A 25,722-nucleotide genomic window follows, 5' to 3' on the forward strand; every position below is an offset into this window, starting at 1 on the left:
CAGGGCCCAAGCACTTGGGCCATCCTCCACTGCACTCCAGGGCCATAGCAGAGAGCTGGCCTGGAAGAGGGGCAACCGGGATAGAATCCGGCGCCCCAACCGGGACTAGAACCCGGTGTGCCGGTGCCGCTAGGTGGAGGATTAGCCTGTTGAGCCACGGCATCGGCCGTATGTTTATATTTTATCTTATCATCTTGTTAAATTTCATTTTCCCCTTTCTATTACGGAAAATTGTAATCATAGATTAGACAAAATAGTACAATGAACCCTCGGGAGATCATCAGCTAGTTTAAAAATACCCTCCCCCCTTATTTTTTTGGTTCTTAAAGTAATTTAAACTACATTATAGATTTTGTATTTGACCTACATATCTGAGAGTACTTTAAAAAGTTTGTGGAATCAAAAGATAAGTTTATTTTGGTACAGAACTATTTAAATTGATGCACAGGTTTTTCATAGTACACAATTCCATTAACTTTTTGAAGAAACCTTGTATATGGATTTCAGTGTATTTTTATACCAAAATAAACTGATCTTTTAAAATCTAGTTTCCACAAACTTTCTGAAGTATCCTTTGTGTTTCAGTGTGTACTGCAAAGATAATTATTTTTGAGTATAACCATGAACCAAATATTTCACTGTAAACTTCAAGTTAACTATACAATCCATCTAGTGCAATACATTGAACTTGAAATAGAGTAATACCTTAATTCTATCAGAGTGAGAAAAAGGAAGACGTGAATTGTCACTTCAAATGTCAGATTTGAAAACTTTATCTCAAAGAGTTTTAATGAGGTGTAATCAGCATACAATCAAATCATCCCATCTGGAGTGTGCAGTTCACTGAGCTCTATTAAGCATACACAGTTACTCAATTGTCAATACAGTCACTTTTAGAACCTCTTGTCATCCAAAGAAATTCCCTGGGGCTTTTCTGCAATCAATCTCTACTGCCAATGATTCCTATCATTTTGCCTTTTCAGAAGTTTAATATAAAGGATCACATAGTAGTGTATAGCCTTTAGCTTCTGAGTTATTTCAGTTAACACAATGTTCTTGAGACTCAACCAGGTTGTCCTACATATCAGTAGTCCCTCCTGTTTTTCTGCTGAATAGTATTACAATGTATGTCTATTTGAAATGTCTATCCATTCAGCAGTTCTTGGGTAGCTGTTTTTTTGTTTTTGTTTGTTTGTTTTTTTAAACTAATAGGAATAGTGATTCCGAACATATTCTTGGAAGGGAATACTTTAAAAGAAATTCCTGGAAAACAGAATTAAAAGCTTAGCTATTTTGGTGAAAAACATTTTAAAATTCTTGCATATGAGAGGTCTTCAAAAAGTTTATGGGAAATGTGTGAATGAAGAAACTACATGTGGATTTCAAAACTTTTTCACACCAAAATAACTATATCTTAATTCCATTTTTCCACAAACTTTCTGAAGTCCCTGAACAAGTTTATCTTATCTGTGGACATATTCTTTTATTTCTTGTGGATAAATACCAAAGTCTGGAAAATCTGGGTTGACTGGTATGCAAATGTTTAACTTCTGAAGAAAATGGCAAACTATCAAAGTGGCTATCACATTCTGTGTCCTTACCAGCAACATGTAAGTTGATCTAGTTGTTTCACATCCTCAACATTTAGTATTGTCAATGCTTTTCATATTTGTGATCCTATTATTAGTTTTACTAGTCTAGGGTGGTTCTGTTTGATTTTATAAATAAACAACGTCATGTGCAAGCAGTGACATTTCTTTTTCTTTCTGCCTATCTAGAACATCTCACAACCAATCAATATCAGTAATTATAGACATCTGTGACATGATTTTTCTGTTAACAATAAGACTGTCAGCATTTCTTTATTGGGTTCTCACTATACTTTCAATTAATCACAGTAGGAGGAATCCTATTTTCAGCTTAATAAAGTTTTTTATAAAATCACAAATGGATACTGAGTTTTTATCAAATGTTATTCAGCATCTAGAAGATAAAAGGATTTTGTTCCCATTCTGATTTTCTGATACAAAGAACTAAACTGTCCCAATGTTGAGCCATCCTTATCTCTGAGAAACAATACATGACTGGATTGTCTTGATAAGACTGCTTAGGTTTCTTCTCCATCACCATATTTGACTTACTAAGACTTACATCAATATTTGTAAGTGAATTTGGTTTAGAGAAGTATTTCCCAAATTTTGTTCCATGGGACACGTTAGTACATGCTTCTGAGTGGAAAACAAAAACTCTAACCCTTTGTATGAGACAAATTAACAAACTACTTGAAAGATTAAATGACATAATGCTCATGGTTGCTCCATAAGTGCATGAGCTATAATTTCAGCCCAGGCCAGCATCATGCATCGAACCATGCAACTCTGTTGGGCTTGTTAATAAAAGAAGGTTAAACATATGGTTTTAAAACTTCTTAAAACATTTTAACAAATAGCAGTAATTTAGTAGAGCTCAAGATTTAGTTTTTTAAAATTCTTAAAATGATGAATTCTTCCTTTTCTAAAAAAAATTGTTTATTTGTCAGGGAGGGGGAAAGGGAGAAGGAGAGAAGAGAAGAGAAGAGAAGAGAAGAGAAGAGAAGAGAAGAGAAGAGAAGAGAAGAGAAGAGAAGAGAAGAGAGGGGGAAGGGGGGGAGGGGGAAGGGAAGAGCATGGCAGAGGAAATCCACTGGTTTATTCCCCAAACACTTGCAACAACCAGGGTTGGGTCAGGCAAAAACCAGGAACCACAAACTCCATGATGGTCTCCCACATGGATGGTAGTAACCCAAGTACTTTGGCATTATCCACTGCCTTCCAAGGTACATTAGTAGGGAGCCAGATATGAAGCCGAGGCAAGACTCAATCCCAGGCAGTTCCACATAGAATGCAGGCATCCCAAAAGAAAGCGTAATTCACTGCATCACAAAGCCCTCACCAACAAATTTATCCTTAATGAACTAAAAAGAATTACTTAAATCTGGACAAAAAAAGTGAGCCTACCTGAGTGTGACTGATTGTTATATGGTTGCCATGAAGAGGTGACTGCCGATCTTTCTCCTTACTGTGACGACTGCTCTGTTTACTGCGTTGTAGCTGCTGCCTCAGTTTGGCAATCTGCTTTGGGGAGAGGGACGGAGAAGCAAGAGGAGAACAAAAGTGAATATCAATTTTTGTAGTTATTTCTTCAGTTGTAGGTTATTGATAACTGAACATCCCTTTCTCAGATATTTCAAGAAGAATATTTCTTTCTTTTAAAAAAAAGATTTATTTATCTATTTATTTGAAAGGCGATGCAACAGAGAAAGAGGGAGACAGAGAATCTTTCATCCAACAGGTCACTCCCAAAATGACCTCAAAGGCAGATCTGTGCCAACCTGAGGCTAGGAGCCAGGAACTCCATTCTGGCCTCCCATGTGGGTGGCCTGGGCCCAAGTGCTTATGACATTGTCCAATGCCTTCCTAGGCACATTGGTGGGGAGCTGGACGGGAATCAGAGCAGAAGAGGGGACTCAAACCAGCACTACCATAGATGCTGGTGTTGGTCAGTGGTGGCTTAATCCACTGTGCTACAATGCTGGTCCTCCAAAAAAGTTAATAATTCATCACAATAATTTATCATTCCAAGTTTTTCTGATGAATACTACTTAAAATTAAGAATAAATGTTGTAAGTGCTTCAGTTCTACAAATTTATATTGTGCTATTGGTAAATATAAGATCTTCCTTTCTAGACATTTTTTGTAAGGTGAAAAAAATAGTATTTCAGATGCCTATTGATTAAAGCCAAACCTGATTTTTTTTTTTTGTACTTATTTGACAGGTAGCGTTAGACAGTGAGAGAGACAGAGAGAAAGGTCTTCCTTCCATTGGTTCACCTCCCAAATGGCCGCTACGGACAGCACTATGCCGATCCAAAGCCAGGTGCAGGAGCCCAAGCACTTGGGCCATCCTCCACTGCTTTTCTGGGCCACAGAAGAGAGCTGGACTGGAAGAGGAGCAACCAGAACTAGAACCCGGTGCCATATGGGATGCCGGCACCGCAGGCAGAGGATTAACCAAGTGAGCCATGGCGCCAGCCCCAAACCTGATCTCTTAAAATAGGAACCACATTCTTTTCTAAGCTTCTGTCTTTCAGAAACAAAATCAATCTGGTTGACCAATTACTAAACACTTTAAAATTACAGATTCTGAGACTCCAAGATGGCAGGTTATGGAACTGCCATGCTAGGCCAAGGATAAACAGTAAAAAAAAAAAAAGAGAGGGGTAGGACATGTATGAACACAGCATTGGAAATCCTATGAGAGGAATAAGAACAGAGTGGGCCTGGCCTGTATGGTGGATGTGGATGTGCAGCATGAACACAGACACAACTGTAGCAGCCGAGAGCCGGAATGGGCAGCAGTTTGGAGACAAAGGTGAGACCAGATTGCAGCATGGTTATAGAGCTGGTGGTTATAGAGTTAGTCAGAGAATGTGGTATGAATCTGGAATAGAGCCCTGGGGGCTAACCATTGCCCATGGACACAATGGGAAGTAAAGGGGGCATGTTTATCTCTTCCCAGCTTCCCCACAATAGCACCTGCTACCCAGCTAAGAAAGGGTGGGCACCATTTTGGGTTTGGGTGGCAGATGCAGAAAACTTTGTGTGTGCACTAACTGACTGAGATAGTATGCCTTCCAGGCACTACTGGCAGCAGGGAACAAACTTGACCAGTGCCTCTTGTGTACACAAGTGATCCAGAGATTCTAGAAGAGGGAACAATTTGCAGTCCCCACTAACTTTGATCCTGGCTAGGAGGTGAGACAGTGAGGAGCCCCCAGCCTGCAGGATCAAGACATGTAGGCAGAATTGTCTCAGAGAACATCTGCCTCTCTGTTGACTGGACAGGCTGGTAAAGTAGAGAGAAACTCTGGACCCAGAGTCTATGGGAGTCTTGTGTGCTGAGACCCTGGGGACTCAGTGGTTTCATGAGAAGGTGTGGGGTGTAGCTGCGTGATGAAATCTACTACTCCCAACTTGGGTGCTACCCTGGATATTTGCCCCACCTTGGCGCACTGACCAGAGGTCCCTGGCCACACCCATCACACGCCTCTTGGTATTCACTGAAAGTGCAGACATTCCACTAAGCCACAATAGTAGCTCAAAGGTAAAAGCCATCAGAGGAAAAAAACAAAACCAACTCATCAGATGCTTAAAAACAAATGCAAAAATACAAGAAATAAGAATAAGGAAGATACCACGACCCCTCCCCCCAAAGAAACACAACAACATTTCAATAATAGAATGCGAAGATGAAGAAATTGAGGAAATACTGGAAACAGAATTCAAAAAACTAATAATAACTCAAAAGCAAATCCATGAACTAAAGAAATCCATGCATAACATAAATGAAATTTTTTCCCATGAAACTGAGATTTGAAAGAGAAATCAAAATGAAATATTTGAAATGAAGAATTCAATAGGTCAAATAAAAAATGCAGTGGAAAGCCTTAACAGGAGACTTGGTGAGGCAGAAAAAACTAGAACTAGAAGACAAATCTTTGGAAATCTTATAGTCAGACCAAAAAAAAAAAAAAAAAAAAAAGAGAGAGAAAATTAGAACATGTAAAAACACTATTGGAGATTTATGGGATACTTTCAAATTAACCAATATACAGGTCTTAGGAGTTCCTGAAGAAGTGGGAAGAGAGAATGGACTAGAAGGCCTTTCTCCCCAATTTGGAGAAAGAAAGGGATGTCCAAGTAGAGGATGCACAGAGAACTCCAAACAGACGTGACAAGAAAAGATCTTCACCACAACATATTGTAGTCAAACTTTCCACAGTAAAACAAAGAAAAGATTCTAAAATATGCATAAGAGAAAGGACAGATTACTTTCAGAGGGTCTCCAATTAGACTCACAGCTGACTTCTCATCAGAAACCCTACAGGATAGAGGGAATGGCAAGATACAATCCAGTCTTAAAAGAAAAAAAACTGTCAAACCAGAATGCTGTACCCTGCAAAACTCTCATTTGTGAATGAAGGTGAAATTAAGACCTTTTATAACAAACAGAAATTGAAAGAATTTGTCACCACTTGTCCAGCCTTACAAAAGATGCTTAAGGACGCGTTATACACAGAAACACAAAAAGACAGCAATCATTATGAAAGAACAAGAAGGCAGAAAAACCTCCAGTAAAAGTACAGAAGAAATCCAAAGTAAACAACAGGAGTATTTATGGAAAAATGGCAGGGCCAAGTTGTTACTTATCAATAGTCACCTTGAATGTAAATGGCCTCAACTCTCCAGTTAAAAGACACAGACTGGCTGAATGGATTAAAAAAACAAAACCCATCTTTTCTTTCTTTCTTTTTAAAGATTCATTTTATTTATTTGAAAGAGAATTACAGAGAGAGGTAGAGACAGAGACAGAGACAGAGAGAAAGAGAGAGAGGTCTTCCATCCGCTGGTTCACTCCCTAGATGGCTGTAACAGCCAGACCTGTGCCGATCCGAAGCCAGGACCCAGGAGCTTCCTCCGGATCTCCCACACAGATGCAGGGGCCCAAGGACTTCAGTCATCTTCTACTGCTATCCCAGGCCATAGCAGAGAGCTGGATTGGAAGAGGAGCAGCTGGGACTAGAACTAACCAGATGGGATGCCAGCACTTCAGGCCAAGGCTTTAACCCTGCTGTCCCACAGCACTGGCCCAAGACCCATCTTTTCACTGCCTACAAGAAACACATCCCATCAACAAAGAAATGTGAAGACTGAAAGTAAAAGGATGGAAAAAGATAATCCATGCTAATGGAAAACAAAAAAGAGCTGGTGTTGCCATCCTAATATCAGACAAAATAGACTTTAATAATAAAAACTGGTAAAACAGATGAAAAGGGCACTATGTAATGGATTAAGGGATCAATTCAACAGGAATATATGACTATATACACCCACTTATAGTGTGCCTGGCTATTTAAAAGAAATGTCAATGGAACTAAAGGGAGACATAGACTCCAATAGTAATGGGGGACTTCAATACCCCACTTTCAGCAATGGACAGATCAACCAAACAGAAAATCAGCAAGGAAACAAGAGTTAACACTATATACATCAGGCATCACAACACCTGATTTCAAGACATACTACAGGGCAGTTATAATCAAAGCAGCCTGGTACTGGCCAAAAAATAGACTTGTAGACCAATGGAACAGAATAGAAAGTCCAAAAATCAATCCATGCATTTACAATCAACTTATCTTTGACAATGTAGCAAAAATCAAACCCTGGAACATGGAAAGTCTCTTTAACAAATGGTGCTGGGGAAACTGGAGCTCCTCATGCAGAAGTATGAACTAGAGCCCTACCTTACATCTTACATAAAAATCCACTTAAAATAGATCAAAGATCTGAATTTACAATCTGATGCCATCAAATTACTAGAGAACACTGGAGAAATTCTGAAAATATTGTCATAGGCAAAGTCTAACTTCCTCGCAAAGATCAGAGAAGTACAGGCAATCAGAGCCAAAACTGAAAAATGGAATTACATCAACCTGAGAAGTGTCTGCACTGCAAAAGAAGTACTCAGCAAAGTGAAGAGGCAACTGACAGAATGGGAGAAATTATCTGTAAACTATACAAATGATAAAGGGTTAAGATCCACAATCTATACAAAGCTCAAGAAATTCAACACCAACAAAATAAATAATCCGGTTATAAAATGGGCAAATGATTTGAACAAGCATTTTTCAAGAGAGGAAATTCAAGTGGCCAATAGACACTTGAGAAAATGCTCAAGATCACTAGGTTATCAGGGAAATGCAAATAAAATCACAATGAGGTTTCACCTTATTCCAGTTAGAATGGCTCTCATGCAGAAATCAACAAATGACAAATGCTGGTGAGGATGTGAGGAAAAAGGTACCCTGTTCCATTGTTTATGTGAATATAAACTGGTGAAGCCATTGTGGAAGACAGTATGGAGATACCTCAGAAATCTGAATACCATAAGACCGAGCCACCCACTCTTGGGGATTTACCCAAACCAAAAGAAATCAATATATCAAAGAATTATCTGTATCTCATGTTCATTACAGTTCAATTCACAACAGCCAAGATATGGAATCAACCCAGATGTCCATCAACTGTTGACTGGATAAACAAAAAATGGTATATATACACTATAGTATACTACTAAGCTGTTAAAAAAAAAATGAAATACTGTCTTTTGCAACAAGATGGACACAACTGGAAACCATTATACTTAGTGAAATAAGCCAGTCCCAAAAAGACAGAGATCATATGTTTTCCCTGATCCACAGTTACTACTGGAGTACCTGAAAGGTAATGTATTGGAGTGAAATAGACACTTTGAGATTCAATGATTGTTTAGAGCCTTTGTCTATTCAGTTGAGGAATAGTGTTTATTTTTTTCTCTTCATACTATTTGCTGAAATCTTTTACTTAGAGTAGGGTTAGCTATGTGATCATTAAGTATACTGAAAATGGATCTATGCAAAAATTAAGAGTGGGGATGCAAGAGGGAGGAGGCGAAATGGTTGGAGTGTGGGTGACAGGGAGGGAAGGGGGAAAGTGCCACTATGATCCTAAATCTATATATATATGAAATATATGAAACTTGTACAACTTAAGATTTTAAAAAGTTATAAACTTCATGGTAATTAAGGAGTCCTGAAATTATTTATTATCAATAACTTATCAGTATTTAACATCTTACCATATATTACTCTTCAGTCATATGACTTCAAAAAAACAAATGTAACATAGGGTATATTTCTCCTAAATTGAAGAGTCACACTCTCAGGTTCAACAGAAAAGGCATCATTACAATATGATCCGGAATTTATTAAGCTTTTACATATTTTAAGTGCTATCCAATCTGCTTTAAGTGTATCATACCAAGAACAGAAAAATTCCTGTGCATGTTAAAGGGAATCTCAAGCCATTTGGGGAAGTCATTTAATATCAGTATTATTTTCCTTTTGGGAAAGATGACAACATAAATCAATCAGTATTCTCTGAATACCTACAGTGATCCTAGTTTTATGCTATCTATGTATAAGCAAAGGATAAAGTGAAATTTGAAAAATGTATTGATTTTCTTAGAGAGACTGGCAAAAATACAATTATGAGGATACTTCAAAAAGTCTGTGGTAAAACAGAATTAAAAGGTAAGTTTATTTTGATGCAAAACATTTTTGAGATACATGTATACAAGAGGTCTGTTTTCAAAAAGTCCACGTAAAATAAACATTATGAAAAAAACTGCACATAGAATTCAAAAGGTTTTTTGCACTACAATAAACATCATTCAATTCCAAATTTTCAAACTCTTTGAAATACCTTTGTACTCTTTCCCCTTGAGCATTTACAGGCTTTTATAGTTATTGTCTATATGCTTTAAAAAAAAAAAAAGATTTACTAATTAATTTATTTCAAAGGCAGAGAGGTGGCTTGGGTAGCGGGGAGCAGGTGTGCTGGAGGTCGTCTGTCTACTGGTTCACTTCTCAAATGAATGCAATAGCTGAGGCTAGACCAGGCTGAAGGAACCACAAACTCCATCCTGCCACATGGGTAGCAGGAACTCAAGTACATGAGCCATCATCTATTACTTCCTAGGTGCATTAGCAGGAAGTTGATTAGGAAGCAGAGTAGCTGGGATGTTGGCATTTCAAACAGTGCTTAATTTGTTATGCCACAACAACCACTGGCCTACTGTGCTTTTTATTAAAAATTATTTATTCATTTGAGAGGTGGAGGGGGGGAGAGAGAGAGAGAGAGAACACCCATCTGTTGTTTGGCTCTGCAAATATCTCCTAATGGCTCCCCTGGCTGAGGCTGAAGTTAGCAACCAGGGCTTTAACTCAGGTTTCTCTTGTAGGGAGCAGGAACACAATCACTTCAGCCATCACTGCTGCTTTCCAGAGTCTGCATTATTAAGAACTGGGGTCAGGAACAAACCCAGGCACTTAGACATGGGATACGTTTGTCACCATTGTCTTAAACATGGGGCAAACAATACTACACCCCATTGTATTTTTTATTTTATTACCCCATTCAAGGTAACTATTTAGATAATTTCGTAATATAAGAGTATTTCCAAAAGTTTATGGGAAAATAGAATTAAAAGAAAGTTTCTTTCAGTGAAAAATTTTGAAATGTATACAATTTTTTCATAATACACATTTGTTATGAACTTTGTGAAGATCTTGCATATATAGGTTGATGGGAAAACTAATTTTTACCTGTGGCAAACATGAGAAGAGAAATGATATGGAAGGAAATAAAACATCAAAGGTTAATTTATATCATCTTTTTTTTTATTAAGATCTCTCAATGCCATCAGGTTTTTAAAGCTCTTTTTAGATTATGGAATGCTCATCCAATGTCCTTGCAAAAGATATACAAATAAGGTTATGTTAATATTTGTGTTCCCTGCTCTCTGTTGATATAATTTTCTTCTAGAGAACATTAATTTTCATGAAAAAAGGAATCAAAATTATTACATAATGATTATAAATCAAGACATATTATTCTCTATGATAAAAAATAAATAGGATTTCAAATTGTACAAGTTATTTAATTAGGACTGAGGTATAAAATTAAGTGTTTTCTGAATATTAATGATGCTTTGTGGTGTTTCAGAATTGGCAATTGCTTATAAATAAGAGCCTAGGATGCCTAGAGATTAATCAAGGTAATTTGTGCTCATTCACTTTTAAAATAATCTTTAAAAATAAACACAAATAGTCTAAAAACTGTTAAATCTTAATCTGTTTGGCAAGGCCTCTGGCACATCAATAAGCCAGAAAAAAATGTGTAAGCATATTTAACCCCCACCTTCCCCAACACAAAAAAGCACCTATCATTACATACCTTACATGTTTGGAATATCATTTTAAACAACAGAACCTTACAGAATTTCACACAACACTATTCAGTTTTGGAACATAACATAGTTATGCTCCTGATTACAGTTCAGTAGGAACTGGGATGAAAGGGTAGACCATCTTCCTAGACACAGAGTTGGGATAGTACATAAAGTCCTCCTGTGCTTCAGAACACAGGAAGCTCCTGTGCTGTTTATACCACCTTCAGCAGAGTGGCAGCTCTCCTTAAGAACATGGCAACTACAAATACTCTCGCCTTCCTCAGCCTTTGCTTAGAATTTCCCTCCTCTTTACCTTTTGACACGGAAGAGGCCCAAGTGCTATCTGAAGCCAGCAGTCCACCCCAAGCCCAGCACCAGTGCAGAACAAACACCAAAGTGTCCCTGGGAGGAAGGGGCAGAGGGAAGTTGTGATTTTTCCTCATGCTTTATCTATTGCTCTGAACCTCTGCCTAGCAGAGTTTCTCTAAGCCCATTCCCACAGCATCACACAACAGCTTTGGCCTGCGCTGCAGTGGGTTCCTGCCTAGTAAATGTGATGGAATGCGCAACATAACCTCCCTTTCAAAAAGGGAAAACGAAGTTACAACTGAATTTTTTAAGCACAACTACAGATGAAGCTTACTTTATGCTTTTAAATTGTCATTAGCTATTCTAAAGTCTTCTTAAGAAAAATATAGAGAGAAAAAGAGAGAATTGCCTTCTTTAAGCAGAAAGGGTCCCAGGTATATTGGAGATCCAATGTTTTAAAAAGTCAAGGAACCCAGGAACCTGGGTCACAAAAAAATAAATAAATAAATAAATAAATAAATAAATAAAAAGCTGATTGCACAGAGATTATTATCGTAAATAGTCTTAAAGAAAAGGCTCAAACATTTGTGGATTATTGAAGGAAAATCAGGAACCAGCCTCACTTAAATCTAAAAATCATAAATACATTTCTTGGAAATACTACCCTTATTTATTTGCTATTTTTGTCCTGTTTGTTTTCTCTCACTATTGTTAACATCTAAAACCAAATCAAAACAAAGCAAAACTCTTAGCCTCAAAATACTGGTTGATCTTTTGTTTGTTTGTTTGCCTCAGAGACTGAAGAGGAGGGAAATATTTTTCTGAATGTCTTCTACCTCGCAGTAGGCCAGGAAAATCAGAAATTTGAACTTAAGGACTAAGTGGCAAGTGGGAAGAAAAGAAGGATCCTGGGGTACTTGAAGCAGAAGAGGGAGAAAATAAAAGAACTAGCCTCAAATCAGGAAACTGATTGCTGTTTTACATACAGCAAGAGACCTGGTGTTCTCAGCTAAGCCTTCTTACAGGCACCACTCCATCAAGCTCCAGGTATAACTGTTAGGGTAGCTGGGAACTCATTTTTTTTTTAATGTAATTTTTTTTATTAAACTTTTATTTAATGAATATAAATTTCCAAAGTACAGCTTATGGGTTACAATGGCTTCCCCCTCCCAAAACTTCCCTCCCACCCACAACCCTCCCCTTTCCCGCTCCCTCTCCCCTTCCAATCACATCATTTTCAATTCTTTTTATATACAGAAGATCAGTTTAGTATATATTAGGTAACGATTTCAACAGTTTGCCCCCATATAGCAACACAAAGTGAAAAAAAAAATACTGTTGGAGTACTAGTTATAGCTTTAAATAAGAGTGTACAGCACATTAAAGACAGAGATCCTACATAATATTTTTAAAAATTAATTAATTTTCTATGCCATTTCCAATTAACACCAGGTTTTTTTTTTATTTCCAATTATCTTTATATACAGAAGATCGATTCAGTATATAATTAGTAAAGATCTCATCAGTTTGTACCCACGCAGAAACACAAAGTGTAAAAATACTGTTTCAGTACTAGTTATAGCATCACTTCACATTGGACAACACATTAAGGACAGATCCCACATGAGACGTAAGTACACAGTGACTTCTGTTGCTGACTTAACAATTTGACACTCCTGTTCATGGCGTCAGTAATCTCCCTAGGCTCTAGTCATGAGTTGCCAGGGCTATGGAAGCCTTTAGAGTTCGCTGACTTTGATCTTATTCTGATAGGGTCATAGTCAAAGTGGAAGTTCTCTCCTCCCTTCAGAGAAAGGTACCTCCTTCTTTGATGGCCCCGTTCTTTCCACTGGGATCTCACTCACAGAGATATTTCATTTAGGTCTTCTTCTTCTTCTTTTTTTTTTCTTTTCCATGGTATCTTGGCTTTCCATGCCTAAAATACTCTCATGGGCTCTTCAGCCAGATCCAAATGCCTTAAGGGCTGATTCTGAGGCCAGAGTGTTGTTTAGGACGTCTGCCATTCTATGAGTCTGCTGTGTATGGGAACTCATTTTTACACCCAGTGTAGGACAAATTGAGAAGCACATCACTGTTAACCTATGATAGACCTCTGAAGAAGTCCTCTGAAGATCCCTCTGAAGTGGGATCAGATATAGAAAGATTGCTATGCATACTGGTTATACTCTACCCCACTACTGGTTTAGAACCAAGATTCCACAGAACAATGTCTTGATGGGGGGGGGGGGGGAATCCCAGGTGTCAGACATCTAACTTATAACCAAACTTTTAAGAAACAACCTACTCACAAGTATGGAATTAATTTTGGAGGTCAGTTCCCTCAAAGTAACAAAAAATATCATCTGAAAAGAAAAACTGCAATGTTTAAAGTATAAGTAAAGTAATTTATATTCAACAGAAACTGAACATTTATAACTTACCATGGGCTGCCATTCTGGGTTGGTCAGTTTGAGTACTGTTAAACTGAATGGTATGGCCTAAAGCTGCCTGGGCATATATTTTAAGTATGGTTTAAAGGTTTCTCAAAGGGAATGATAAATAGCCTAACTTGATTTGTAAACAGACTGTAACTTACCCTTGTAACAAGTAACTGAGTTTCAGCCAATCACAAGTGGACAATGGTTCAGGCCAAGTTAATCAGACAGACCTTGAGCTGTAATCAATTTGGCTAATTTTGTACTTTATTTTCTGGATGTAATTATAAGTTGCATGTGTGGTAGAGTGGGGAATTCTGAATCATTTTTGGTCTATATTATTGTCTAAATTCTAGAATTACAAATGACATCAATTAAAATTTGAGAATCTACAAGTGGGCACTTCACACAGCTGTTCATACAAAAGTTAGGATGCCTGTATCCCATAGCCAAGGGACTGGGCCAGAGTCCTAGCTTCCTTTCAATTCTGGCTTCCTGCTAATGTACACATTGTAGGGCAGCAGGTGAAGGATGAAGTTGTTGGGTTCCTGCCACCCATGAGGGAGATTCAGCTTCAGTCCTAGGTTCCTCGCTACAATCAAACCCAGCTCTGATTGTTTTACCTATTTGGTAAAGTCAACTGTCAGATGGGAGCTATCCTTGTCTTCCTGTCTCTCAAAATATAAAACTCAAGTTTCTTTCTTTCAAACAAATTTTAAAAGTCTCATCTTCTTAAAAAAATATTTATTTATTCTGAGAGTCATAGTTACGCAGAGAGGGACAGAGAAGATAGAGAAAGATCTTCCAACTGCTGGCTCACTCCCAAGATGGCTGCAACGGCCAGCGGGTCAAGCTGAAGTCAGGAGCCAGGACATTAATTCAGGTCTCCCACATGGATGGCAGCAGCTCGAACACTTGGGCATCTTCCACTGCTTTTCCCAGGCCATTAACAGTGAGCTGGATCAGAAGTGGAGCAGCCAGGACATGAAACAGTGTCCAGATGGGATGTCATTAAGTGGCAGCTTTACCAGCTATGCCATAATACCTGCTCCTTAAGAAGTCTTATACTAATGTGGCTGTACCCACTCTGAGGGAGTGTTTTTCTAATCCACTCTAAGGTGCCATATAAGGTAGTACTCATCTAGAAGATGGTGCCTAAAAGCTAAAATCCTATTAAATAGGAACCAAAAATAACAGCTATGTCCCCCAGCCTTCCACTCACACATACACTTTTTAAATACAAAGCAGAGATACCAGAGGACAGAAAAACATTGGGAAAAGATCTACACGACCCATCTATCTAAGAAAAGATTCATATCCAGAATATGTAAAGACATCCCCACAAAACATTAAGAAAAAGACTATTTAAAGGTTGGGTTAAAGATGTGAACAGACACTTGGGAAAAGAGAACATTCAAATGGCCAATATGTATAAGAAAAGGTGCTGAATATCATTCTTATCAGGTAAATGTAAATTAACATCCATCACAATGGCTAAATCTAAAAGATGACAAAACCAAATGCTGACAAAGACATGAAGCAATTTGAACTCTATCATTGCTGGGGGTAAGGTGAGATACTCTTTTATCTTAATGTAGTAGAATTAATTTCAGAAGATTTTCTGGGGGAAGTGCTTATATCCTCAACATCAAATCACTTTAGGAAACAGATGGCTCCAAGGATGTCATAACTCTTCCTTCTGTGGCTGGACAGAGAAATGCATGCCCACAGCTAAAGTTAGGCTCTGAGTTACCCAGCGGGAAAAAGCGATGAAAGAAGAGGGAATTCTGCTGAAAAGTTAAGAAAGCTGAGAACTACACTTTCTGCCTTTCATGGAAAAGAAGGAACTTCAGAAAAACAGAAATCTTTGTAAACACACAACCGTGAAACCAACTTGTTGATATTTGTAACAATTACTGAGACATTAGAACACACTTTTTGTGTAGAGACAGTCTTTTAACAGAAATGTATCCTTTGTCAAGTGCAGCCTACACAACTGTAAATTACAATTTAACATGCTGAAAACACGGTGATGATGTATGTTCATAGTAACAATATTTTTTAGTGATTTATTTATCTATTTGAAAGGGAGAGTTACAGAGGGAAAGGGAGATACCAAGAGAGATCTCTTATCTGTTGGTTTACTCCCCAAATGGCCATAAAGGCAAGGACTGGGCGATGTTAAAATTAGGAGCCTAAAATATGACCTGGGTCTCCCACATAGGTGGCAGAGGCCCAAGAGATTGAGACATTGTCCACTGCCTTCCCAGGCGTATTACCAGGGAGCTAGATCCAAAGTGGAACAGACAGGACACTAGCTGGAGTTCATATAGGATGCCTTTGTGCTGCTGTGCCACAATGTGGGCTCCAACATATTCTAATGATTACTCAGTGTAACTTGTAGGCCACTTTGATAATTGTGTGGAAAGCATCATTAAAACTAGTCTAAGTCATATGAAGTACTAGCAATGCTAAAAGCACTCTGCTACTTGATTCATGTGAATTATCTCATTTATTTTCAACAAAAGTAGACACCTAACAATAATAAAAATAACTTATTTTACCGGCGCCACGGCTCACTAGGCTAATCCTCCACCTTGCAGCGCCAGCACACCAGGTTCTAGTCCCCGTAGGGGCGCTGGATTCTGTCCCGGTTGCCCCTCTTCCAGGCCAGCTCTCTGCTGTGGCCCGGGAGTGCAGTAGAGGATGGCCCAGCTGCTTGGGTCCTGCACCCCATGGGAGACCAGGAGAAGCACCTGGCTCCTGGCTTCTGATCAGCGCGGTGCGCCAGCTGCAGCGGGCCACTGGAGGGTGAACCAACGGCAAAGGAAGACCTTTCTCTCTGTCTCTCTCTCTCTCACTGTCCACTCTGCCTATTAAAAACAAAACAAAACAAAACAAAACAAAAAAAACTTATTTTCCACAAAAGTAGAAGCCAACAATAATAGGTATTGTTATTATCCCCATTTTAGAGGCGAGTAAATAAGAGGCAGAAAGATTAACAAGTTTGCTGTAAGTTGCACAGATAAGTAGTAAAACAAGTTTGACTTTTGACAGTGTAATTCCAGGGCCTGCTCTCCTAATACCACTGGCCAGTGCCTGAAGAATCAGGTTAAAAATTCACAAGGAGATAATGAAATCTTAAAAAGAAAAAAAAGTAAGGACACATGGAAATAAAAAATTGAAAAAATTGACAAGAGCTAAATTAATATAACTTCTCCTCCCCCTCCACAAAAAAATCCAGCTACTAAAGATTTACCCACATAATTTTTTTCTGAAAATATACTTTGGGTAGCCATACATCTCAGGTTGTTGTCTTTTATAGAAAAAGGGCATATATGAAAAAAAAAAACCAGGGAATATATAACAAACTAATGCTTATAAAGATCAAGTCTCTGAAAAGAAAGGTTCTGTACTGAAGTTAAAAACAAATTCCACATATAATATCCCTTGACAAAAATTTCAAACTTCTAAAAATAAAAATTTAAAATTTCTTTTTTTCTATAAGCAGGCAGAAGGATTTTTTCTTGTTTTTTGTTGAAGTATCAATGGACAAACACCGATGAACTACTTGCTTTCCATTCAACCTTATGCTAACATTAAAAGACACAAGAATGCACAAACATGCAGAGAGAGCACACATATGTGCAAATATAGCACACATGCAGAATGCAAGAGTTACCAGCAAGCCCATTAACCTCTCCATGTGCATAGGCAGACTCATATAAACCTGTTCATCCAAGAACATAGCACTACCCCTTCCACACACAAAAACTCACATATAAAATAACTATTAATAAGGCATAACTGTCAACAGAGGGATTTTAACAACAGACTAATGTTCACAAACCCACTTGATTCCCAGGATTTATCACATTCATTTTACATATGAAGAACTATACAAAAATGAAGTATTTTTCCCAACATGAAAGTGCTAATACCAACCCAACTCTTTAATACTTAATTTGTAACCTCTTACTATTATACTTAGCAAGGCTGCTGAAAGCAGTACTGTTCATGTTCAACTACAAATAAGTATCAGACACTATGTAATGGCTCAGGTTCCCAAACACTTCACCAAGTAACTATCTTTCTTAATGTTGGAGCTATTATAATCTGTGAAACTAAAATAAAGAGAAAGAACAAATATCTAATGGAGCACTTAACTAACTGTATACTAACCTACTGGTAAGTTTCTGTAATTTTTGATGAGCAGTTTGCATAACCTTAAAAACTGTTCTTATTAGGAGCTGGCATTGTGGTGTGGTGGATTAAGCTGCTGCCCTCAAGGCCGGCAGGCATGCATGCTTTACAAGTCCTGGTTTGAGCTCCGGCCTACTCCACTTCCAATCCAGATGGTCCAAGTCCTTGGGCCCCTGCCACCTGTGTGGGAAACCCAGAAGAAAGTTTCTGGCTCCTGGCTTTGGTCTGGCCTTGCCCCAGCCATTGTAATCATTTGGGGAATGAACCAGAAGATGGAAGATTTCTCTCTTTTTCTCTAACTCTGCCTTTCAAATAAACAAATAAATCTTTTTTAAAAAGTCCCTATTTGATCTCTTAAATTTTTAAAAGAAGAAAAAATTGATGAGACATTTTCAGTTCTATTTAATTTAAACATGAGAGTTTGCTGGATAAATAATATGTTTTTTAAATTTACCAGGTAATTCCTTTGATTCCAAAGAGATAATTTAAAAATCTCCAGACTGTTACCTAGTAGGTTCATAAAAAGTTTTCCTCTTACTATAAGTATATTGTAAAATATAAAAAGTTAATAAACTGCTAGAACAGAAGGGCCACTCTTACTGAAACTAAAGCTTTACTTTAAAAAGGATGAAACTTTACAAAGGAGACCATGTCAGTAATACTTAGCAATCACATCTGGTTGAAAGACAAAAACATCTCCAATCATGTCATTGTACTGCTCCACAATGTTCCATTTAAGAAAATTCATCCTATTAATGAGGTTTATTGGGGAGATAAATGATCAACACATGATATTTCCTTCTTTCCACTAAAGGACTTAAGAATAGTAAACCTATCCTTTTCAATTTTATTAAAATCAGAACAGAAAAACAAAAAGCCCAAACAACTCTACACTATTATTACTCACATTCCCTCTGGGGAGAAAGGGAAAGCTTGCTTACTGATGACTATAAAACAGTAGCTTCCCTAAGTTCATAGTTCTTCTGTAACATCATCTATTGGATGTGTAGGCATCCATATAGGCTTCCCAATCACCCCCTATGGGTCTTGGGATCCAGGAGAATTGATATTAATATGATATATTTGCTCTGCTATGAATACTGAAGTGATTTTTTAAAAAACATTAAATGTTTTTTGAGAGAGAAAATGAAAGAGAGAGAGAAAGTGCTTCCATGTACTGTAATGGCCTGTAATGGCCAGGGCTTGGTTGGGCCTAAGCCAGGAGCTGGGAACTCAGTCCAATTCTTTCTACATGGGTGGCAAGAACCCAATCACTTGAACTATCACTGCTGCCTCCCAGGGTCTGCATTAACAGAAGCTGGAGTCCAGAAGTTGATTTTTGCATTGAACCTGGGTACTCCAATAGGGGATGCAGGCATCTTTACCATTAGGCCAAACACCAGCCCTAGTTCCTTGTCTTTAAACCATGAATCCTTGTGCCAGCATCCATAATTCAGTAACTGGCTAACACTTTCAGGTTGTACATAGGACAAAATCAAATCAAGACAGCTGAGAAGGTGTATTTTCTTCTTTGTCTCAATGGAAGACAGAAGAATCTTAATGGAACAATCTAGAAAAATACTGAAGAGTGTAAGCTAGGATGACTGAGACAAACTGTTCCATTTTATTTAAATTCCCAGGATTCATCCTTCACCCATGATAATTCACCCAGGTGTGGTAGGCCCTATCTGAGAGAGAGGAAGTAGCTTTAACAATGAAAAGAGATGGAAACTATTTTTAAAGATTGAAAAGTATTTATTTACTTAAAGAAACCACAGAAGTTTAAGAGTGATCAGATTCTTGTTTTACTACCAAAGGTAAAAGAATTTGTCTCTGAAATTGAGTAAGGACAGAGGAAGCTAATCATAAAGTACTTTTGTGATTATCCTTTAAAAGCAGAGTAGGGTTGAATTGTTCCAACAGGGTTCATGAGACACATGGCCAACAAGGTCTAAAAGATTTACCATCTGGCCTTTTATAGAAAAAACTTGTACAGCATGTGTCAGTAGTTAGTATATTGCTTCCTTTGATTGCTAATTAGTATGTCATTGGATTAATACAGTATATTTTGCTTATCCATAGTAAACATTTGGAAATTTCCAGTTTTTGGCCATTACGAATAACGCTACCTATATTCATCAACAATTCTCATTGTAGACATGTGTTTTCATTTCCTTGTATAGTTCCTAAGAATGGAATTGCTCAGCTGTATGCTAAGCTTCTGTTTAACTTTTGAAGAAACAAACTGTTTGCTAAAGTGGTTGTACTATTTTAAAATAGCAATACAATTGGAGAGTTCCAGATCCTTCAAATCCTTGTCAACACTTGGTCTTACCTTTGTTTTAAATTAGTCATTGTAGTTGGTGTGTCAGCTGTATCTCACAGGTTTTTAATTTATATTTGTCTAATGCCTAATGGTATTAAGCAACTTTGGGGTAGTCATTTGCCATTTACCTATCTTCTTTTGTGAAATACTTCTAGTCAAGTAAAACACTGACTTACTCATTTACTTGACTTACTTAATTTCCAAAATTTCTTATATAATCTAGAAATGAGCCCTTTATCAAATACACGATTCAATATTTCTTCCAGTCTGTGGCTTGACTTTTCATTCTCTTATTGGTGTCTTCTGAAATGTAAATGCTAACTTTAATCCAGCTTTTATCACTCTTACCCTTGGTGCTGTTTGTCAGAATGCCTTGCCAAGTGAAGATCTTCTATAAGCTTTGTGATTTTAGGGCTTATATTTAGGATTAGGATCCATTTTGAGTTAATTTTTCTGAATTAAACTGACAGAATTAAGCCTTTTTTTTTCTTACAAAAGGATATAGAGTTATTCTAGCATCAATTGTTAGAAAGATTGTCCTTTCCAACTGTGTTGACACTGTTGTCAAAAATAAACTGACCACAAATATAAGGGTTATTTCTGGACTCACATTTTTGTTCTATTTATCTACATGTCTTCCTTTATGGCAATATTACCATAACTAAATTAATACAGATTTACAGAAGTACTGAAATAGTGTACTATAATTCCACCAAATGCTTTTGTTTCTAAAATTACATGGGCTACTTGAGGTCCTTTTCATTTCCATATATACAAAGATTACCTTGTCAATTTCATCCAAAAATCAAATTGCAACAAAACAAAAACCCTGAAATTTTAGTAGAGATATCAAGGAATCTACAATTTGGAGAAAATTATCATCTTACTACTAATAAAATTAATTCTTCCAAGTCATGAACAAGGTAGTCTTTACACTTATTTGTATCATTAATTTCATCCAGCAACATTTTCTTTTCAGTAAATAATTTTGCATTACTTCTATTAATTTCTAAATATTTTAATCCTTTTGATGCAACTATGAATAATATCTTATAATGTGTGTAGTTAAATACAATGTACACATATAAACATGATTGATTTCTATATATGTTCTAGTATCCTGAAATATAGCTGGACTATTAGTTCTAGTTACATATTTATGTATTCCCTACTAATTTCTACATGTTAACTGAATAAAGGCAGTTTTACTACTTTTACAATCTGAATCAGAAAGTATTCCTTCTTTTATTTTCTGAAATAGTTTGTGAAGGAGTAATATTATTTCTTTTTAAAACATCTGCTAAAATTAATCAAATCTGACTCTGGGTGTGTGTGGGTGGGTGGGGGGAGGTAGACATTTTTAAAAATTAATTCAATGTCTTTATTCCATGTTTATTCACATTCCTATTTGTTTTTAAATAAGTTTGGTAACTTATCTGTCTTGGAATTTGTGTCTTTTTAGGAATATGTCTATTTCATCTCAGCTGTCTAATTTGATCTCAGAATTGTGCATAATATTCTTTCATAATAAGTTCCACCAAATTGGTAGTGATGCCATCTCTTTCATTCCTTTTTTTTTAAAGATTTATTTAATTATTTGAAAGTCAGAGTTACAGAGAGAGAGAGAGAGAGGTCTTCCATCCAAGGATTCACTCTCCAACTGGCCGCAATGGCCGGAGCTGTGCCGATCCGAAACCAGGAACCAGGAGTTTCTTCCGGGTCTCCTATACAGGTGAAGGGGCCCAAGGACTTGAGCCATCTTGTACTGCTTTCCCGGGCCATAATAGAGAGCTGGACAGGAAGTGGAGCAGCCAGGTCTTGAACAGGCATAGAGCAGGCATCTATGTGGGATGCAGGTGCTTCAGGCCAGGGTGTTAACCCGCTGTGCCACAGCGCTGGCCCCTGTTTCATTCCTAATATCTCTCCTTTACTCCTCTGTTTTCCTTTTGGCCAGGGTAGTTACAAGTTTGTTAACTCTGCAAATCCCTTCTCATTTTATTGATTTTTCACAAGTATTTTTACTTAGTTTGTTTCTACTATATTCCTCATTATCCCTGCCTGCTATTGGTCTGGGTGGCTATTTTTTCTAGTTCCTTGAGATGGAAGTTTAGGTAAATGATCTGAGACTTTTTGCTTTTTTCTGATATAAAATTTATATATACATTTTCCTTGAAGCACCGCTTTAGCTGCACACAAATTTTAATAAGCTGAGTTTTCCTTTGCATTCAGATAAGAATGTATTAAAATCTATCTGTGGTTATTATGAAACTATTCTTTAATGGCTAAGATTTTTTTCTGTTACATGAGTTCAATCTTTTGAAATCTATTGAGACTTCCTTCATTGTCCAGCATACAGTCTAACATAGAGAATGTTTCAAATGTGCTAAAAAGAGCATGTATTACGTAGTTACTGGATAGTTTCTAATATTTGCTAGTTAACTCAAGTTGGTTTTGTTTTTTGAAGTCTTCTATCATCTTGCCTATTTTCTGTCTAACTAGTTGAGGATGGGATGCTGAAATCAATTACTACTGCAGAACTGTTTCTTGTCCTTATAGTTTTTGCTTCAGGCACTTTGTAATACTTGTTATGCATATACATTATTGATGTGTATAGATGTGTATAGATGCATACACATTAATCACAATTATGTCTTTCTTATATACTGACTTTCATCATTAGGCAATGTTCCTAACTGTCTTCAGTAGTACATCTTGTCTTAAGGTCCATTTGGCCTGATATTAATATACGTAATGCTATCTTAGCATTTTTGTTTTCTTTGTGTATCTTTTCTCATCATTTTACTTTCAACCAATTTATGTCTTTGAATATATGGTCAGTCTTTCAAAGATAGCATGTAACTAAGTGCTGTTCTTCTTCTCTCTCTTTATTTTATTTTTTAAAGATTTATATATTTGATAGGCAGAGTGAAAAAAGAGTGAGAAAGGGAGAGACAGAGTGATCTTCCATTTGTTAGTTTACTCCTCACATGGCTGCAATGGCTAGGACTGGTCTAGGCCAAAGCTAAGAGCCTTAACTCCATCTAGATCTCCCACATGGATGGAAGGGACCAAGTACTTGGGCTGTTTGCCACTACCTTCCTAAGCACATAAGCAGGGAGCTGGACCAGAAGCAGAGCAACAAGAACTTGAACTGGCATTCCAATATGTGGTGCCAGCATTGCAAGGAAGCTTGCTATACCACAATGCTGGCTTTTTCTTTCTTTCTTTTTTTTTTTTTACTTCATTTTGTCGCTGTTTGCCTTTCAAGTAGAAATGTTCAAATCATCCACATTTAATGAAATTACTGATAAAGCATGATTTACACAGGCCAATTTCTTATTTATTTCCTATTTGTGTCATATTTTTTGTCCTTCTCCTTTACTGCTTTCTTTTGTGATATTTTTAGTGTACCATTTAATTCCTCTGGGTTTAATATTTTTGGAATTATTTTCTCACCAACTTAGAAATTGTTATAGCAGATTAAAAATATATCTTTATTTATCACAATCTTCAAAATACACACTTCAGTAAAATAGAAATTACATTTTAATTTATGCCCATCTTCTCACATCTCCCTACTATTGTCACATATATTTCATTTATAGGTTATACATCTAACAAAGCAATGTTATAATATTTATGCCAGCACTGTGTTTTAGCAGGTAAAGCACAGTGGGTGCCAGTTTGAATTCCAGCTGCTCGACTTCTGATCTAGCTCCTGTTAATGTGCCTGGGAAGGCAGCAGAGGATATTCCAAGTTCTTGGGCCCCTGCACCCACCTAGGAGACCCAGAAGAAGCTCTTGGCTTTTGGCTTTAGCCTGGCCCAGCTCTCTGTCTCTCTGTCTCTCCCTCTGTCTATCCGTAACACCACCTTTCAAATAAATAAAAAAATCTTTAAAAAAAGAAAAAGAAAATACAGGGCTTCCTTATTTAAAAAACTATTAAAATTTTTGGAAAAGACCCCAGAAGCATAGGCAATTAAAGCAAAATTCAAAAATGAGATTATATTAAGCTGCAAAGCTTCTGCACTGCCAAAGAAACACTCAGCAAAGTGAAGAGTCAACTGACAGAATAGGAGAAAATATTTGCAAACTGATTAGGATTAATATTCAGAATCTATAAAGAGCTTAAGAAACCCAACAAAAATAAAACAAACAATCCAGCTAATAAATGGGCAAAGGATTTGAACTCCAGTCCATCAACTGATGAGTGGTTAAATAAATTATGGGGGGGGGGGGGCTGGGACCGTGGCACAGTAGGTTAATCCTCTGCCTGAGGCACCAGCATCCCATATGGGAGCTGGTTCTAGTCCCTGCTGCTCCTCTTCCAATACAGCTCTCTGCTATTGCCTGAGAAAGCAGTAGAAGATGGCCCAAGTGCCCAGGCCTCTGCACCCATGTGGGAGACCCAGAAAAAGCTCCTGGCTCCTGGCTTCTAGCTTCAGATTGGCTCAGCTCTGGTTGTTGCAGCCAATTGGGGAGTGAACAAATGGATGAAATAGCTTTTGCTCTGTCTTGCCCTCTCACTGTCTGTAACTCTACACCACAAATAAATATTTTAAAAAAAGAAATTATGGTATATTTACAACTATGGAATACCATACATTGGTTAAAAAAATGAAATCCTGTCTTTTGCAACAAAATAGTATAACTGGAAACCATTATATTTAGTGAAATAAGCCAGTTCCCAAAAGAAAGATACCATATGTTTTCCTTGTTCTGTGATAACTAATAATGTACCTAAAATGTAAAGTATAGGAGTGAAACTGACACTCAGATTCAATGAGCATTACAACCATTGTCTTTACTATTGAGGAACAATGTTTTTTTCTTCATATTATTTGTTGAACTATGCTTAGTGTAGGGTTAATCTTATCAGTATGAAGTAAACTGAAAATAGATCTTTGTGAAAATTAAAAGTGGGACTAGGAGAGGGAAATGGAAGAGGGTGGGAGTGCTGGTGGGAGGAACAGTAGGGTGGGAAGTATCACTGTTCTTAAATCTGCATATATGAAATACAAGAACTGCATATACCTAAAATAAAATTTTTTTAAAGATTTATTTATTTGAAAGACAGAGTAAAAGAGAGATTAGAGATAGGGAGAGAAAAAGAGTGAGATCTTCCATTGGTTTTGCTCTCCAAATGGCCACACACAGCAGGGCTGGGTCAATCAGAAGCCAGGAGCCTGTAACTCCACCTAGGTCTCCCACATTTAGGGCAGAGGCCCAGCAGAATAGTCAGTACTCAAACTGGTGCTTCCACATGAGATGCCAGAGTCTGAATTGCAGTTAACCTGCCACACCATAACACCAACCCCTACTTTAATCCTCTAAACAGTTTCCTTTAGTTCTTTCAAAATTTTATAATAGCTGCTTTGATGTCTTTATCTGTTAAACACAACATACCAAGACGCTTATCAGTTGATACTGTTTCTACATTTTCTTGAATATGTGCCACACCTTTTTGCCTTCTATGCATATCTCGAAACTTCTTTTGAATAGACACTTTAGATAACATACTTTACCAACTCTAGATTCTGATTTTCCTCCTGAAGTTTTTTATTTTAATTGTTTGTTTTA

General features: G+C 37.3%; 1 protein-coding gene across 2 annotated transcripts in view; it reads right to left on the minus strand.

The window, feature by feature from the left end:
• The window catches only part of GLCCI1 (glucocorticoid induced 1), a 107,879-nt gene that overhangs the window by 22,209 nt on the left and 59,948 nt on the right, over nucleotides 1–25,722 (minus strand). The window contains exon 4 of one of the 2 annotated variants that reach the window (XM_062178305.1): nucleotides 2,997–3,110. In XM_062178305.1, the coding sequence (XP_062034289.1) occupies nucleotides 2,997–3,110 (114 nt within the window). Of the gene's footprint in view, nucleotides 1–2,996; nucleotides 3,114–25,722 lie in introns of both variants that reach the window. The other variant, XM_062178304.1, reaches the window with a different exon arrangement.

Source organism: Lepus europaeus, chromosome 20 (genome assembly GCF_033115175.1).
Source record: "Lepus europaeus isolate LE1 chromosome 20, mLepTim1.pri, whole genome shotgun sequence".
NCBI lineage: Eukaryota > Metazoa > Chordata > Mammalia > Lagomorpha > Leporidae > Lepus > Lepus europaeus.